This window comes from Nyctereutes procyonoides, unplaced genomic scaffold (assembly GCF_905146905.1).
Source record: "Nyctereutes procyonoides isolate TBG_1078 unplaced genomic scaffold, NYPRO_anot_genome, whole genome shotgun sequence".
NCBI classification, from domain to species: Eukaryota; Metazoa; Chordata; class Mammalia; order Carnivora; family Canidae; genus Nyctereutes; species Nyctereutes procyonoides.
In genome coordinates, this window is record NW_026575020.1 from 56,449,958 (window position 1) to 56,467,839 (window position 17,882).

At 55.9% G+C, this 17,882-nt stretch overlaps 1 protein-coding gene across 3 annotated transcripts in view; it reads left to right on the top strand.

Moving 5' to 3' along the window:
* MGAT5B (alpha-1,6-mannosylglycoprotein 6-beta-N-acetylglucosaminyltransferase B) overlaps positions 1-17,882 on the top strand; it is a 70,375-nt gene that overhangs the window by 22,121 nt on the left and 30,372 nt on the right. For all 3 annotated transcript variants that reach the window (XM_055333688.1, XM_055333705.1, XM_055333698.1), the window contains 5 exons: positions 4,218-4,333; positions 4,841-4,914; positions 5,912-6,082; positions 6,876-7,040; positions 7,859-8,028. In XM_055333688.1, coding sequence (XP_055189663.1) covers positions 4,218-4,333; positions 4,841-4,914; positions 5,912-6,082; positions 6,876-7,040; positions 7,859-8,028 — 696 coding nt within the window. The remainder of the gene's footprint in view (positions 1-4,217; positions 4,334-4,840; positions 4,915-5,911; positions 6,083-6,875; positions 7,041-7,858; positions 8,029-17,882) is intronic.

A 17,882-nucleotide genomic window follows, 5' to 3' on the forward strand; every position in this document is an offset into this window, starting at 1 on the left:
CCAGTGACGCCGAGTCATTCTGTTTTGAACACGCTGAGCTTGGGAAATCAGACCGAAGCCACCTGCCCTCTTCAGAGCCCCCACTGGTGATGCTCCCAGGAAACGCTTATCGTATGAACATCCTCCAAAAAGTGAAGGGCCCTGTTCTGTGGTCGGACACATGGTCCTTCCTTTGGGGGATGGAGTGGTGGCTGTGGCTGGGACACGAAAGCGTCTCGAGCATTTACTGAGTGTCTACCATATGCTGAGCACGTGACCCTCGGCCTTGTGTCTCATCCTCGGAGGTAGTTGAGGTTCTTCAGCTGTTACAGGAGCTGCCCCCCGGAGTTCAGACAGGTTAGGTAACTTGCCCAATGTCACATAGCTGTCTGGTGGAGTCAGGATGTGAGTCCAGGACCTCTGACTCTGAGGCCCTCGCTCTTCCCAATCTCTGAATAACATGGGGAGTCACCCGCCCGGGGCTCGAGATGGCACGCGTGGTCTCCAGCTGCTCATCTCTGGTCAAAGTAGCTGCAGGCTCACTTGGGCTTCAGGGAGAGGAGCATGGGTTGGAGAGACGTTCCTAACACGGGGGCCCAGGAGAACCCGGACTGTCCTTTTGGGATGGTCTAAAACCCATTTCCCCTCAGTGCTGCAGACAGTGATACATCAATTTCCTAGGGCTGCCCTAAAAAAAAAAAAAAATGACCACAAACCGGATGGCTTAAAACAATAAAAATTATTTCCTCTCTCAGTTCTGGGGGCCGAAGTCTGCAATCCAGGCATCAGCGGGGCCTTGTTCCTTCTGAAGCCTCCAGGGATCCTTCCTTGCGCACCCAGGTCCTTGCGACCTCTGCCTCCGCCGTCCCATGGTGGCCTTCTGCAGCACGTCTTCCCGTGGCCTTCTCATGAGGACACCAGGGACTGCACTGAGGCCCCATCTCATTCAGCATGACCTCATCTCAACTAATTACATTTGCAAAGACCCTATTTCCAAATAAGGTCACATTTTGCGGTTCTTGGTGGATGTGAATCTGCGGGGGGCGGGAGAGGCTACTCAGCCCAGCTCAGGGATGGAGCTCTGGGCATGTGGCCCATGCTGGGCAGTGCCAGGCTCCATCCAGAAGCACGTTCCTGTCCTTGAGGACACAGGACTCAACTGGGGGTTTCTTTTATTTCCTTTTTCTTTCTTTCTTTCAAAGATTTTATTTTGGGGGCACCTGGGTGGCTCAGTCAGTTAAGCATCTGCCTTCAGCTCAGGTCTTGATCCTGGGGTCCTGGGATCAAGCTACTCAACAGAGGGAGCCTGCTTCTCCCTCTCCCTCTGCCCCTGCTTGTGTGCTGTCTCTCACTCCCTCTCAAATATATAAAATCCAAAAAAAAGAAAAAAAAGATTTTATTTTTAAGTAATCTCTACACGCAGCGTGAGACTCCAGCCTACAACCCCAAGATCAACAGTCACGTGCTCTACCGACTGAGCCGGCCAGGAGCCCTGGGCCTCTAGGGGGTTGCAAGCCAGCCACTTGCCACCACAGCCCAGCATGTAGGGGGCTCGGAGGAGCGATCTGGCTCCCGAAGGGTGGATGGAGCAGAACCTTGAGGGAGAGGCACCTTCCTGGAGGCCTGAAGTGAGGTGGGGTCCCTTTTAAAGTCCAGCAGGACCTGCGGGGGTCCTGCTCGATCCCTGACAAGGGTTGTTTGTGTCCTGGGGTCTCTGGTTAGAGGTTGGGGGGTGCGTACCTGGCCCTTCCCTGCCCGGGAGCACCCCCTGAGCTCCTCGGCCACCCATGCTCAGCACCATCCCTGACCCAGCAGCCACGAGCTTCTGGCCTCCCACACGGTGGCCACCTCCTTGTGTCGGCTGAACGTCCCTTCCGGGCAGAGGGGTGTCTGTCCTGTCCCTGCATGTCAGGGGGGAAGGCAACTCCAGGAGGCTCCCTGGAACTGACTGTGGAGCCCAACCCAGACATCAGGTCCTCGGGCTCCTTCTCTGCTTAAGGGGGGCATCCTCCGCGGGTACCTGTCACCACCCCCCCCGCCAGGGGTGAAGCCTCCTGGTTCTTGAGAAGGAAATGATCTTAGACGTGTGGCCCCCCGCAGACCGCAGTGTGTAAACAGAACAGCAGCGTGTCCCTGGTTTGAACTTTTCTTTTTGTTAAAGATTTTATTTATTCATGAGAGACACAGAGAGAGAGAGAGAGAGAGAGAGAGAGGCAGAGGGAGGAGCAGGCTCCATGCAAGGAGCCCGACGTGGGACTCGATCCTGGGACCTCCAGGATCACGCCCTGAGCCGAAGGCAGGCGCTAAACCGCTGAGCCACTCAGGGATCCCCTGGTTTGAACTTTTCACGAGGACAGTGAGTGGGGGGAAAGTGTCTACAAAGGCTCCTTCGGGGTCAGAGGGTAGAGAAGAGCCACCGGCCCGGCCCCAGTCCCTTCGGCCTTGGCGTCAGCCACACCACGCCGCCAGCAACAGCAGCCTCCGCGTGCAGCCCTACATTTTTAAAGAGAATGACCATGAGGCACAGAGAGGCCAAGTGACTCGCCCAGGGTCACACAGCTCCTAAGAGGCAGATCTTCAGCTCTTTTTCTGGTTCACCGTAAAGGGCGATGCCCACCGCGCTCTTCCCCACGGCCTTCCTCGGCCACCTGAAGACCGAGGAGGACTGTTCCTACTCCCCTGCTGTCTGGGGACTCTTTGAGCAAAAGGAGCATCATCTTTTAGTCCCTCCCTCCTATCTGTAATCTAGCAGAAGGCCAGTTGTGTCCTCCAGAAAGATAAGTCGACGCCTGAAGCCCGGTGCCTCTGAATGTGATCTGACTTGAAAATAGGCCGTGGCAGATGTGATCAGATTAAGACGGGGTCACACTGGGTGGTGGTGGGGGGGGCTAGTCCAGTGACCAGGTCCCTGCACCACGGGAGAATCTGGACACACACAGAAGGCCGAGTGCTGGCACGCAGAGGCTGGGTGATGCGCCCAGAAGTTGGGGGAGTCTCCCTCGGGGCCCCCAGACGGAACCCACCCTGCTGACATGTTGATTTTGGACTTCTGGCCTCCAGAACTGCGAGGGGATGAATTTGTGGTGCTGTTACGGTGGCCACAGGGAGCCGAGAGAGGCATGCCACCTTCCAGTAGTTTGGTTTTGAGAGAGTTGACGGGATTGAGTGTGTGTGTGTACATACATGTGTGTGCATCGAGGGCTCGTCTGCCCCTTCCTGCCACCCTCCCCGTGCCCACGTCTGCCTTGCCCCCACCAGTCTCCCACACCCTCTGGGGATGGGGCCACAGCTCATCCTCTCCTTGCAGGAGGTGGCAGTGGTGGCGGGAGAGGAGGGTGGCCCGAGGGGACAGGTGGACAGATCACCCGAGGGGACACCTCCTTCCTATAATTCCCATTTTGTGGGGCAGTAAAGCCCCCGTCCTCAAACGGGGTAGATGGAGCTTAAACAGGGTGCGCAGAGCCCGAGGGCCGAGTGCCAAGTGCAAAGGAACAGAATTAACGTGTCGGGGAGAGCAAGCGACGTGTGGAGGAAGCCCCCGCCCGGCCGGAGTGGGGTCCGTCTCCGCGCAGGCCTCTGCAATGAGATAAATCCTGCGGGTGGTGTCGCGTAAACTTGTCTGAGGGTTGAGTAGTAATCAACCGCAGGAAATAAATTCTCCAAAAATAAAGGCCAGGCGAGTGTTGGAGGGTGGAGGGCTGTGATGTTAGTGGCAGTAAATGCGTTTAAGATCCTGGGAAGGATTCATGCCCAGGAGCCCAACGATAATTTACTAGAGGCTTAATAGTCGGCAAGTCCCCAGGCTGCTTTGGGTGGAATTTATTTGGGCACAATGTAGCCCCTCCGGGAGGAAATAGAGAAACAGACTCCGCGGGCCATGCCCGGGAAAGGGCCCCCATCGCCTGGGTGTCCCGGGCTCTGGCACGAACCCCTCTGCTTGCTGTAGCTGCATTCGTTGCCCCTTGATGCGCGGGGGGCGCACACACGTGGGCATGAACGTGCAACATGCCTGGCCTGCGCGGCTGCCTGTGTCCCATGGATGGTTCGAGAATCCCCCGCCCCCCGGCCGGGGTGGAGCGTGCACACGCCTCCGCCTCCATGCCCAGCGCTGTCTGGCTCCGCGTTTCGGTTCATCCTGGGGCGGCCTCCGGGTGCCAGGAGCGCTGCCCGGCGGCTGCCCTTGCTCGTGCGCCAGGGCCTCCCGAAGGCCACCGACTCCGCCCGGCTTCTGTCCCTAGGTTTGCCCCCGGGGCCGGCCTCATGGAGCGGATCCAGGCCATCGCTCAGAACGTCTCGGACATCGCCATGAAGGTGGACCAGATCCTGCGCCACAGCCTGCTCCTGCACAGCAAGGGTGGGGGCCCGGACCCCTCTGCCCCCGGGAGGCCGGCGTGCGGGTAGCCCTGCCCGCCCCTCACAGCCGCTCTCCTGGCTCCTGCCTCAGGCTCTAAGTGGGATGACTTGGGGTTCACCCCACCGTGACCTGCTCTGAGAAGTCCTAGAATCTCCGGGTGGCCTCCTCCATTTTTCTTGATGTGGGGAGCAGCAGGATGGGGGCCCCCCCAGAGGGTTACATTTGGGCGGGTGCTTGAGGTCTGCCTATCGAGACCCTGGTCATAGCCATTCAAGCCAGCTCCTCACTGGTTCCAAAGCCCGTGTGGAGGGTGGTGGCCAGTGGCAGAGGCGGGGAGGGAGCTCAGGCTTGGGGACCCCTTGGCAGGTGGCCTTTCAGGTGAGAAGACTCAAGGGAGAGGTGCTCCGGAGCTAACCCCTCCCCCTGCAGACCAGGCCTCTCTCACCCGTCACTGGGCTCCTCGCTAGACCCAGGTCCTCAGCAAGCTGACCTTCTCTCCCCCTGCAGTGTCAGAAGGCCGGCGGGACCAGTGCGAGGCGCCCAGTGACCCCAAGTTCCCTGACTGCTCAGGGAAGGTGGAGGTGAGGCCCGGGGCTGAGGACGGGGGTAGAAGTGACCCGGGGGAAGCTTCCTCTTTGGGGACCCTGCCCCAGACTAGCTCTGAGGTTCTGCTCCTGGCAGGGATGTCTCTGCTAGTGAGGACTTCTCTGCCTGGCCCCCGGCCCCTGACCCTGGTACCCGCTGGCAGAGGCCAGCCTCAGTGGGGTGACCGCCTCTCTGCTTGGGCCGTCCGCCTGGCCCACCAACCCAAGTTACCTTGGATGATCATGTTTCAGGGTTTTCAGTAAACAGATTTCCTGCAAACAAACGGTTAATAACCCCTCCAGCAGCCTGCGCCCCAACACATTCAGACAAAGCCTAGATCTCTTGAGTGGGCCTGTCTCCCCATCCCTCCCCATCCTTGCAACCAGCTGGACTGAGATAGCTCCACCTCTGGGAGCTCCCTTCCAGGGGCCCATGGCTGCATGGAGCCCGTCCATCTGGGAATGCAGTCCACACCATAGAAGCCAGCTCCTCACTGGTTCTGAACCCCCTCAGAGGGTAGAGCAGTGGCCCCAGCAGGCCCCTTCTTCGGTGACATGTGGGGATCACTGTGGGCGGGGCCCACTCTGGCTCCAGCCCTCTTGTCCTTGGAGGCTGCTCCTGACCTTGGCCTCAATGGAACCTGCTCCCAGTGGAGACCAGCCAGGCCCTGAGCTGCCGCGTCTCCCACTGTTTGCCCTGGAGCTTTCCCTGAGTGTGTGGGGATCTGGCCTTATTTTCCCAGGGTCCTCCTCTTTCTGGGCCTGGGGAACGGTGGTCCTGTTCGGCCTTCCCTGAGGTTCCCAGTGACCAGGACACAGGGCCGGGTCCAGTCTCTGTCTTCTCTGTTTCTGGCCCTTGCTGCATCTCTAAATGTGTACCCCAGAGGCCCTGTCCTGAGGGACCTCGGGTCCCCAAGGACGTGCCTGCCAAGAGCCTACCGGGGGGGGTGGGGTTGGTGCCAGCACCCTGGTCCTAGGCTGGCCCTCTCCACAGTGGATGCGTGCCCGCTGGACCTCTGACCCCTGCTACGCCTTTTTCGGGGTGGACGGCACCGAGTGCTCCTTCCTCATCTACCTCAGCGAGGTTGAGTGGTTCTGTCCCCCACTGCCCTGGAGGAACCAGACGGCCACCCAGACGGCCCCCAAGCCCCTCCCCAAAGTCCAGGTAGGCCTGGGAAGTGGGTGGGCCCATGAGGGGCTGGTGGACAGGTCATCCGGCCTCCTCAGGCGGGGCATCCTTAAGAGACAGCTGGAGGACCCCTTTGCCCCTGGTAAAATGAGGCCGGCCCCTGTGCCTGGTGGGGGGCACGTCCCAGCCTGCCAGCCTGACTGTGCCGTCCCACCTTCTGGCGATGTTGCAGAACTTGGCCTACCTGAGGGGCCAGCTGGGGCCCTGGAGGCACCCCCTAAACGGACTAGAATAATAGTAACGATAGCTGTCGTTCCTGGAAGGCTTCCAGACACTTCATTTGTACGTAAACCTCCCAGCAGTCCCTTATGCGACCACACTGAACAGATGGCAACTCTGAGGTCTAGGGAGTGCAGTTAATTTGTTCAAGGCATCCAGTTACTCCAGCTCCACTCAGAGGGGCCCAGCCTCCCTGCCGTCCCAGCGCCAGCTCTGACCAGCACCCTCGCGGCCTCCGTGTAGCAGCTGAGACCCCTGGAAACTGTCATTGCTGACTACCCCCCCCCCCCCCACACACACAAAAGGGCTCGGGACAGAAGGATGACCAGGGCTGGGCTGAGACAGGCTTGGCTGGGGGGTTGGTGCTGGTGGGTGAGAGCAGGGCTCCCTGACTGTGGGGGCTGGCAGGCCCTTATACAGGGCAGGAGAAGCTAGAGTACACCCCAGCCTCCCAGGGAGGGTGCCGGCCCCTGCCCCCAGGCAGCAGGTGACCATGGTGGCGCGGCTGCGGGGCTGAGGGCTGGAGAACCCATGTCTGGACCCCCTCCAGGCAGTTTTCCGGAGCAACCTGTCCCACCTCCTGGAGCTGATGGGCAGTGGAAAGGAGTCTCTAATCTTCATGAAGAAACGGACCAAGCGGCTCACAGCCCAGTGGGCGCTGGCTGCCCAGCGGCTGGCACGGAAGCTGGGAAGCTCCTGGAGGGACCAGAAGCAGGTACTACTTCTCTGTGCTTTCAGGTTGCTGAGCCCAGAGAGCTTAGGAAATGAGCTCAGGGCCCCAGGCCTCCAAGTGGGCACCGGGTCTGCCCTTGAAAAGGTTTTATGGAATTTATTTGGATTTCGGCTGGGGCAAGGGAGGCAGAGTCCAGGATAGATGCATGTGGTGGCCCTTGGCCCTTTTCAGGTTTGGGGTAGAATGACAAACCCTCCACTCCACCACTTAGGGGCTCTGTGTTCTGTAGATGTCTTGTTCGATTCAGGCAGAAAAATCATGCCATTTGCCTGGAATATTGGGAATAATGTAGCCTGTTTGGGGGAGGTTGTAGGTTCATCCATCCATCTGTCCACCTACCCATCCGTCTACCCATCTGTCCATCTACCCATCTATCCATCCACCCATCTCTCCATTCACATCCATCCATCTGTCCACCCACCCATCCATCATCCACCCACCCATCCATCATCCATCCATCCATCCATCATCCATCCAATAAATATTTACCTGACTTTCACATCACCTGTTTATTTCTTTCAGAGTCCCTCTCATTTCATGAATATATCTCTTGTCTGTGTTTACTGTTGTCTACCTCTTCCATCTGGAACGTAAGCGCCTTGAAGGCGGGACGTGACCATCTTGTTCACTTTGATCCCCAGTGCCCAGTGTGGTCACTCTGCCTCTTGGTCCCCCTGCTGATGCCAGAAAGTGCCTGCCCAGGCCCAGCCTGGAGACAGCGACCGCTGCTGGCCGGGTCTCCCTGGGGGTGGCAGGGCAAGTGCTACTGCTCCTCCACGCTGACCCTGTGTCCTCCCCAGATCCTCGTTCACATCGGCTTCCTGACGGAGGAGTCTGGTGACGTGTTCAGCCCAAGGGTGCTAAAGGGCGGGCCTCTGGGGGAGATGGTGCAGTGGGCAGACATCTTGGCCACTCTCTATGTCCTGGGCCATGGCCTGCGGATCACAGTGTCCCTGAAGGAGCTGCAGAGGTGAGTGCCGGGGGGAGGGGAGGGGAGGAAGGGGAGGCTGTCCCCCAGGAGCCCCTGCTCCACCTGCAGGGCCCTGGGAGGCTTCCTGGCTTACGGTGCATAGTGACATTCCTAATTTCCTCCTCCTCCTCCACGTTGGTACCTGGTCATGTTTGGGATGCACCAAGGAGGCATATTTGCATGGTGCTGTTCAAAGGTCCGTGTCTCCATCTTGGGCCAACAGGTGTCCCAGCATTTGTACTCAGTGGCTGACAAATATTGGTGTGGAGAATTGAGCCGTGTCATGTAGATGGTGTCTTATATGCCTGCCATCCCGGTGGAGCCTTGGGGTTTTTCTTCTGGAACTGGGCTCCTTCCTGGGCCTATTATGGGGGCTAGTAAGACCTGCAGGGTGGTGAGGTGGGCCAATGATGCCTGTCCCTTCCCCGACGCTTCCCTTTCCAGAGTCCCCCTGATGTTCTTGGAGGTGGGAAATGGTGACGAGAGGGCGTGGGATTGTGTGTGTGTGTGTGTGTGTGTGTGTGTGTGTGTGTGCATGCCTGCATGCAAGTCTGATTAGGTTTAACTGCTGCATTTGTGGGATATAGAAATATAGACCGTTTTCCTCTATTTATCGTTTCTCCTATGATATTTGATACACACAATAATGTCTGTAACAGATGTTATTACGAAGTGTAAGGATGGGGTGTTCTCCCATGATTCTGTGATCCAATCTAAAGAAAAAATATTCCCAGGACTCTTGTGTCCACCTGGTGCCCCTTTTCTCATGAATCCCTCTGCTTCCCCCTAGAGGAAACTTGCGACTTGGATTTTGTGTTTATTATTTCTTTGTTTTTACATCAGAATTTTTTTCTTTTGTTTTCATACTCAGGTTTATTCATAAATAGTATATGGTTTAGTTTTATTTGCTTTGGGCTTTGTGTCAATGGCATCTACTGTATGTAATGCTTGAGACTTGCTTTCTTCACCCACTATTATGTTTCAAAGATTCATCCATGTTGTTCCATGGGGCTCTCTTGTTCAATTTCACTGCTGTATGAGATTTCATTATGTGGATGGTCCATAATTATTTTTCAGTGTTTACACTGTGGGCATGTTCTCCCTGCTTTTGTAAGTTGTTTTGAGTGATGCTATGGTAGATGTTCTTGTACGTGGGGTACCTGTGTCACAGTTTCTCCTGGGTGTAGACTGAGTTTTTCTTCAGCATAGACTAAAGTGTACAATTGCCGGAACTGATGTTGTGTGAAAATTCAGCTTTGTAAGGTAATGCCAGTTGTTTTCCTGAGTGATGGCACCAATTTAGCCCCACTCATTGGAGATTCCCAGGGGCCAGGTTGTCACCCATATGTAGGGGTATTAGATTTCCTAATTGAGGGTGTCGTGTTGTGTCATGATACCTTGTTAGGTTCTTAACTTGCATTTCCCTGACAACTAATGAAGCTGAGCATTCTGTCATTTGCTTATCCTTCTCTCCTCTTGATGAAATGCCCACTCGTGTCATCTGCCCATCTTTCTGCTCGGTTGTGTATGTCTTCTTTATTGAGTTGTAGATGTTCTTTATATATGATGGATATAAAGCCCATGCAATTTATATCTTTTTAAAAATATTCTGCTAATTTGTGGCTTGTCTTTGTCATTTCTTTCTCCATCCCACTCCCTGGTGGAGCCCAAGGAACAGAAGCCTTAATTTAATGTAATTAAAGCCAGTGATCTTTTTCTTTTTCTTTATGGTTAGGGGTTTGTGCTTTGTGGATTTCTATTCCTCTTTCTCATAAGACATGACTAAGAAAGGCCCCAGAGTTGTTGCCTACAAATCGACTTTTCTTCACCAGCCTATTAACTTACTCTGAGGGCGGTTTTCTTTTTTTTCTTTTTCTTTTTTTTTTCTTTAAGATTTTATTTATTTATTCATGAAAGACACACACACACACAGAGAGAGAGAGAGAGAGAGAGGCAGAGACAAAGGCAGAGGGAGAAGCAGGCTCCATGCAGAGAGCCTGATGTGGGACTCGATCCTGGGACTCCAGGATCACACCCTGAGCCGAAGGCAAGCGCCAAACTGCTCAGCCACCCAGAGATTCCCTGAGGGTGGTTTTCAAGCTAAAATGTCATTCTTGTCCAGAGCCCACCCATCATCTTGATGGTCTGTTGCTTCTAGATGTCTCTCTCTGATCAGCATTTTGTCCTGGCCATGAATGCTGGTGCTCCATAGCACAGGAGTGTTGGAGAGAGGATGATGCTGATGGGGACAAAGCCATTGACAGTCTTAGGTTAGCGTGGTCTCGGGCAGCTACTCAGCCCCTGCAGTTTTCCCCTGCAACTTGGAGCCTGCCAGTAAATCAAGGAGTGCTTCTCATGACCTTGATCGGAGGGCAGTACTAGGACCAGCTGTATTGAGTAGGGGGAGACCACTAAATAACCTACTGGTTTGAAGGTTTTTATGCCCATGGCTTGCAATTCACACCACTGGAGTCATTCTTATAGGCTGATGAACTTTTCCAGTAGGCCTAGGAAAGTTGAAAAGTGTCTTCAGAGAGGAACAGTGTATAGAGAAGGAGAAGGTGACGGGAGTAATGATGGGCTGCACAATTGTGGCAGTATTGGGAAGCACAATCCCAGATTGCAGGCAGTGGGTTCTGGGGGAAGAGGTGCCACCTTGGAAGAGAACCCCCCCCCAAAATCTGGCTGAATGTCCCCGCAGTGGGAAGGACCTGGGTGGGGAGCTGTCCCCGAGTGCTGGTGCTGAACCCGTAGATGAGCTTCTCAGCGCTGGGAGAGGGAACCAGCATGTCCCTCACTCTGGCTCTCACCCTGGTGGCATTTTATCGTCAGACCGAGCTGTTCACATTGTGTGGGCCACTTCAGGGCTGTGTGTGCCCACTCGCCACCCGCCAGCACACATTGCTGCTCACCCCCAGCTCCTTCCGAACAGAAGACATAGATGCATCAACACTGTGGAGCAGAATGCTGCTAATGTTTGCAAATGATGAAAAGAACCATCTTTGCCTGGCCTTGAAACTTCCTACAGGAAAGTCAAATGGGGGGATGATGGTGGTGGTAAGGAGGAGGAAGGAGAAAAAGGACCCAGTGTCTTGGAAGTCAAAGAAGTCTTGGGCAGTTTGTGGATGGCACAGTCAAGGGCTGTGGGTAGTCGTGAGCCAGACCTGCCTAGGGCAGAACAACAAGCAAGGGTCTAGGGGCTCTTGTCCCCTACATTACAAGAGACCCCAAGATGCAGTGGGAAGACTCCTGGGCATGAAGTCTGTCTGGACTCGTCATCCCAGGCTCTGCCACACACACAAAGTCCCCCGTGAGTGTGGAGCATCCTATCAGCATTGCTGACACCCTGACCTGCCTCAAAGATTAGATGAATTCATGTTTATCAAACGGTGTTCAGCTTGATTCCTCCCTCCTGGCTGTGCATCTTCTGGGGCCAGAGACATGAGAACTTCCTTCCTTTACTGCTCCCTGAGGGAAGGCCTCTCCCATGCATTTGTGATGGCCCAACAACCACGCTGAGAGAATCATCCTTTCATGAGAGAGCAAGTACTTGACAAGTCTCCTTAAGAGATGGGAGTTTAACTCAGTTGCTCTGCTTCTCAACCCCTGCTGGGGTGTCTCCTGCCTCAGTCTTCATCCTGAGTCCTTACCTGCCCAGAGCAGGTCTTCCTCCTCTGGCCACTTCTTGGGCCTGGCACTGAGCCTGTGTTTGCTGAGGCTGCCATTGCTCATAACAGGGCCAGAGCAGTGAAAGGGGAGGTCACTGCACTGAGGAGGTCTTGAAAGTGAGGCCCTAGTGTAAAGTATCAAGATCTCAAATACCTCCTGCTGCCTTTTCTTTCACTACATACACGGACCCGCATGTATTCACACATGTGCATGCGTGTATGCCCCAGTGTACAACCACATATGCACGCCCATTCCTGTGTGCGCAGCTCATGCACGTATACACACATGCACATTTCTATGCATAAGTTCACACCACCACACACAGGCGAACACACCCTTGCACGTGTGCATGCACACACTCCTGTGCACAACATGCAGGGCACTACACATGCATGCACAGGTGTGCGCACACACACACATTCACACACCCCACAGAGACTCCATATCCTCCGGCCAACATGTCACTTCATGCCAGGCTCATGTGGGTCTGAAATTCCCAGAAGCAGGGGCTCCAGAAAGAGGTTACCTCATCTCTGATTTGCAGTTTGTTAAATGGGCAGGCCCAGGACTGTGCTCAGACAGCTCTGTCCTTGGTCCCCAGTGGGGTGTAGATGCAAGTGAATGCTCTTGCTCAGACAGGGCAGAGCTGTTGTAAACAGCCCAGACACCCCAGGGAATAGCCTCATGAAGGGGCTTTCTAAATCTGTTATCAGAAACAATTTTGAAACAACTAAAAGGATAAAAACAGAAAAAAGAAAACCACCTTCCCTGGGAGACGTAATACAGTTATGTCTACAAAATTAAGAGCATCAGCTGTGGTTGGAATACATTTCAGGTGGGGATTCTTACCTTCCTGCCCCCCACCCCTCTGGCTGCAGAGCAGCCTTAGAAAAGGTACCAACATTTGGGCCCATTCTTGGTGTGTCTATTTAATTGGTCTGGAGGAGGTGAGTGGCTCCAAGTATCAAGTTCTCAAAGCTCCCAAGGTGATCTAATGAGCAGTGAAGGTTGACAAGTGGAAAAGGTGGGGCTGTGGCTTTTCTGAGCCTCCCCTGGAGTCCCCCACTGCCAGGATCTGGGCTGCTGTGGGGTTGGGACATTGACCTTCATGGCTTGTTCACAAGAGCTGTCCTCTGTCCCCAGTGCAGGTCACGAGGGCAGGGTGAGGGCCCGGGGTTCAGGCTCAGGTCCCTAGAAGACTAGTCAAAAGCGTGTGCGGATTCCTCCCAGGCTTACATATGCATACCTGAAAGCCCCCGTGATACCCTCGGTTGCAGGGGTGGGCTGAGGAGGCACCCCTTGGAAGTGGCCCCGATGGCGGGGCCTCTCATGCCTCACCCAGGGCATCAGGTGGGAACCTGCTGACCCAGAATGTCCCTTGTTCCATGCCCTCTCTTGGATGTACTTTGCCCCTGTGACAGATGGACGCCAGGGCCGTGAGCTCCTCGAGCTCATTCTGCCGGGACCACCCCAATGCGACCTAAATGCGGGCCTTCCATTCCAACAGAGATTTCAATCCAGATGTGTGTCAGTTGGCTAGGACAGCTGGAACAAAGCGCCACACGCTGGGTGCGTAAACAACAGACATGAGTTGTCTCACAACCTGGAGGCCAAAAGGCCAAGATTGAGGTGTCAGTAGGGTTGTTCCTTCTGGGGCTGTGAGGGAGAATCTGTCAGACTGTCCCCTGGCTTCTGGTGGTTTGCTGGTGACCCGTGATGTTCATTGGCTTGTGAAGCATCATCCCACTCCCTGTCCTCGCCTTCACGTGGCCTTCTCTCTGTGTATGTGTCTGTGTCCAGCGTTCCCCTGTCTTCTAAGAGCGCCAGTCACAGTGGATTAGGACACATCCTAATGGCCTTATTTCAATTTGATGACCTCTTTAACGGCCCCATCTCCAGATAAAGCCACATTCTGAGATACTAGGGCTTAGGACTCCAACATGAATTCTAGGGGGGACGTGATGCAACCCATAACAAGATGGTGACCGACTGAGCCTGGAAAGGAGTCACGGGCAGAAATCCCATTGGACACACTCGTGGCATAGTTGTGGGCTCTGCAGGGAGTAGGAGAATCATCCGGGTCACCTCACCTCCCAGCCTTAGGGAGCCATTCCTTGTGGGCAGCACCTGGTTACCTGGAAAGTAGGTCAATGAGATGTGAAGGCGATCCCAATTGGGAGTCCAGAGCCCCAATTGGCTTCTGTGACAGAGCGCCTTCCTGGTCTGGTTAAATGACCCGCGTGGGGAAGGGAACAGGACAGAGATGCTGCCACTTGGATGTGGTTTGTCACAGATGTTCACGGCAGATGTCTTCACCACTGACTAAGCAACAAGGCTGGACGGATGAGCCGCTTTTCTCTGCTCCTCGTGTTTTGGTGTTTTAATTAACCAGCTCACTGGAGTGATATTTGGGGTAATGCGTAGAGCCCACATCTAGTTTTGTGGCTGCAGGAAGTTTCCCGGGGTGAGGGATGCTGGGCAAGAGCCTGGAGGGGGCCTCACAGCCCCATCGCACCATTGCGCTCCTGGGGAGGGGAAGCAGGACTAGAGCCTCCATGGGCTGCACCTGCACCCGCCTCTGTCCTCCTGAATGCCCAATCCTCCTTGGGTATTTATTTATTTATTTATTTATTTATTTATTTATTTATTTTAAAAGATTGATTGATTGATTTGACAGAAGGAGAGAGCACAAGCAGGGGGAGTGGCGGGCAGGGGCAGAAGGCAAAGCAGACTCCCCCCTGAGCAGGGAGCCGGATGCGGGGCTCGATCCCAGGACCCTGGGACCATGACCTGAGCCGAAGGCAGAGCTTCACCGACTGAGCCACCCCAGTGCCCCAAGCAGGGACATTTTGAATTAAGCCTTTCCCTTCCTCCCTGGCCAGAATCGGCAGTGCTCATTAATTTTATTTGCATAATTTCAAGCATCATTAATAGTACATGGCATGAGGAAAAATTACCGAGCTCTTCCTCCATCCATGAGTGAAATTGGGTTTAGTCGAAAATTAGTTGACTTAACTGGCAAATGATGAAAGCTTGAGAGGAGAATGTTTAAATAGGAGGATGAAGAGGGGCAACGCTTGGCCGTCAAGCACGGGGACGTGGTGGAAATCAATCTTCTGGCTTTTTTGTTTGATCAGCATTGTTGTTGTCTGAGGGAAATGCTGGGGAGGGTCCCCCGAGAATGAGGGAGGCAGGGCCCACGTCCCCGCAGCCCCATCCCTGCGAGCAGCCCAGCCCTCTGGGAGCCAGGTGGGCCAGGCCTCAGGTGCACGGCTCTGACTGGCTCTGACTGGCTCTGACTGGCCTGAACCGGGCCGAACTAGCCGGCCCAGGACAGCCCCCCGTGACCGGCCACATTCTCTGAGGGGAGAAGAAGAGAACACACAGGGAAGGCCTGGAATTTGGGTTCAGACCCACCGAAGCAGAGGCGCCCGTGTGGAGGCACCTGTGTGAGGGGCCGCGGCTCGGCAGGGCGACGGTGCACTGGCCGGTGGCGTCACTGAACGCAAGTGCGATTGAGCTGCCAAGCTACGGGAGGCCTGGGAGCAAAGCCTTACTGAACGGCAACAGCGAAAGGCCTCTTGGGGAAAGAGGTTCTGGCAGAGGAGACGGGAGTGGCCAGGAGGGCTTGGAGCCATGGGCGCCCATGGAGAAGATGCCTCTAGAAGGAAGGTGTGGCCAGTGATGTCAGATGCTCACCAGAAGGAGACTGAAAATTGGCCAACAAGGTTGGCCACGTGAAAATCGTTGTTGACCCTAGAAAGACTCAGTTTGGTAGAGCTGTGGGGACACACGACACAGATAGGTGGGCTGTAGGCTGAGGGGGAGGTTGCTGAGGTAGCAGCAAGTGTGAGGAGAAGCCTTGGCCCCTGCGGGGAGTGTGGCTGTGAGGGGAGCAGAGGCTGTGAGGGGAGCAGAGGCTGTGAGGGGACCCCACTGTGAGGGGAGCTGTGAGGAGAGCAGAGGTGGTGAGGGGAGCAGAGGCTGTGAGGGAAACCGAGGCTGTGAGGGGAGCAGAGGCCATGAGGGGAGCCCGCTGTGAGGGGAGCAGGGGCAGGCAACAGCAGAAACACAGGGAGGTGTGTGAGTTTCGGGGCTGCCGGAACCAAGTACCACAAAGTCGGTTATTGTGTCAGGGTTGTGGAGGCCAGACGTCCGCCTCCTGCCTCGCTCCGCCGCTGGGCTGGCCGCTCCGGAGGGGAGGCCGTGAGGAGAACCTGCCCGAGCCGCGCTCGCTCTCCTGGCCTTGGTGCCGCGGTGGGCCTCAGCTCCTCGGTGGCCTCCCTCTCCTGTGCCTTCAGGCCGCCTTCCCCCGTGTGTCTGGGCGCCAGCCGCTCTGACAGAGACACCCCCTCCTGGGTGCGGGCCCAACATAACGACCTCATCTTAACCTCCTCCTCTGCAAAGACTTATTTCCAATAAGGTCACATTCCCGGGTCCTGGGGTTCGGACTTCCACGTTTCGGGGGAACACAGCTCACCCCATAGCAGGCGTGCTTGTTCACCTTCCAAGGCGGGAGAGCGTAGGCCTGTTTAAATGCTCTCCCAAAGGAGCCGGAAAAGGGAGCAGCTGAAGGTACAGGAGGGGGTAGTGTGGTGCTGGTGGCCCAGAGGAAGACCCCAGAGGACGACCCCAGAGGACGACCCCAAGGATGACCCCAGAGGACGACCCCAGAGGATGACCCCAGAGGACGACCCCAGGATGACCCCAGAGGATGACCCCAGAGGACGACCCCAGAGGACGACCCCAGGGATGACCCGAGGACGACCCTAGAGGACGACCCCAGAGGACGACCCCAGAGGACGACCCCAGAGGATGACCCCAGAGGATGACCCCAGAGGATGACCCCAGGAAGGGAAGAGCGCAGGCCGGAGGGCTGGGGCCGCCTAGGGCGGCGACTGTGGGGACAGTGGACAAGACAGACACACCCCCGGCTCCGCCCGGATTTGTGATGTGCTATCCCTTGGGGGGAGGAAAGAAAAAATTTGAACCAAATATGGCAAAATGTTAAGACTTAACAAGGCTGGGAAGGAGGAACACAGGGTATTCATTATGTCATTACGTTATTTTCTATAATTTTCTGGATCCTTGAGACGCGGTATAACACATGAAGCACATGGATTAGAAAGAGGGAGGACGAGCCCACCTAGCAGGGGTGGCACTTAGCGGACTCTTGTGAGCAGTGGTCGTTTCTCCCTGCCACACGTTCCAGCCACACATCCCAAGATGAGAGGCAAATGATTAATTTATGCTTTAAAAAAAAAAAAAAAGGTCCGTCTCCTCTCCTCTCTCCTTTTTTCCTTCTCCTTCCTTGGATTCCAAGGAGGTGTTTTTCTTTTGTTTTGTTTTGTTTTGTTTCCAAGGAGGTGTTTGAATCTCCTGTGCCGTGGGATCAGGGTCTGCACCGCTGATCGCCGGGCAAGGTCGGGGACCCTGCTGGGGGCCCCCCCGAGCCGCGCCGGCCCCTGCCTTCAGCCCCCCTCAGAGTCCAGGAGAGACGTCTCCTCCCAGGCCACCCCTCGCCTCCCGCTCCATGACACTCTGAGCCCCCGGGGTGGGGATCTGTTTCTTGCAAGTGTCACCGAGCCTGGACATTGGCCGACAAACAGGACGGCACCGACGCGGTGGCCGGGGCACCTCCCCCGGCTCCGGCCTGGTCCACACCGGGCCCAGAAGGCTGCGGAGGAGACGGTTTAAAGGAGGCCCAGGTGGGGTGGAGGACCTCGGGGAGTGAGGTCAGAAACGAGGCGCAGGCTGCCTTCTGAAGCTCTGGAAGGAAGGGTAACGAGGCAGGATTTGGTCCTGGGAGGAAGCATGAGCGTGTCCTCAAGTCCTGGGGGCCACGGGTTCTTGCAAGGGGAGGACGGGTCCACTGTTCTCTCCCCACCAAGTACGGAGAAAAGGGAGATCTTGTCACATGGTGGCTGGAGAACAGGTAGGTGGACAGGGGGATGGGCTTCCTGGAGCGCACGGCCCCCACAGAATGGGCAACACCCCGCTGCCCCGGCCTCAGAACCAGGCCGGGACTGGCTTGGAGCTTATTTAGTCCAGTGAAGCTGGCAGAAACCTAGGGTGGTACAGGTGCCCCCCGGGGCTGGCTGGTTGGTTCTCAAAGGCTTGTGGAACTGGATAAAATCGTGAGAGCCAGGGCTCCTGGGAGGCTCAGTGGTTGAGCATCTGCCTTC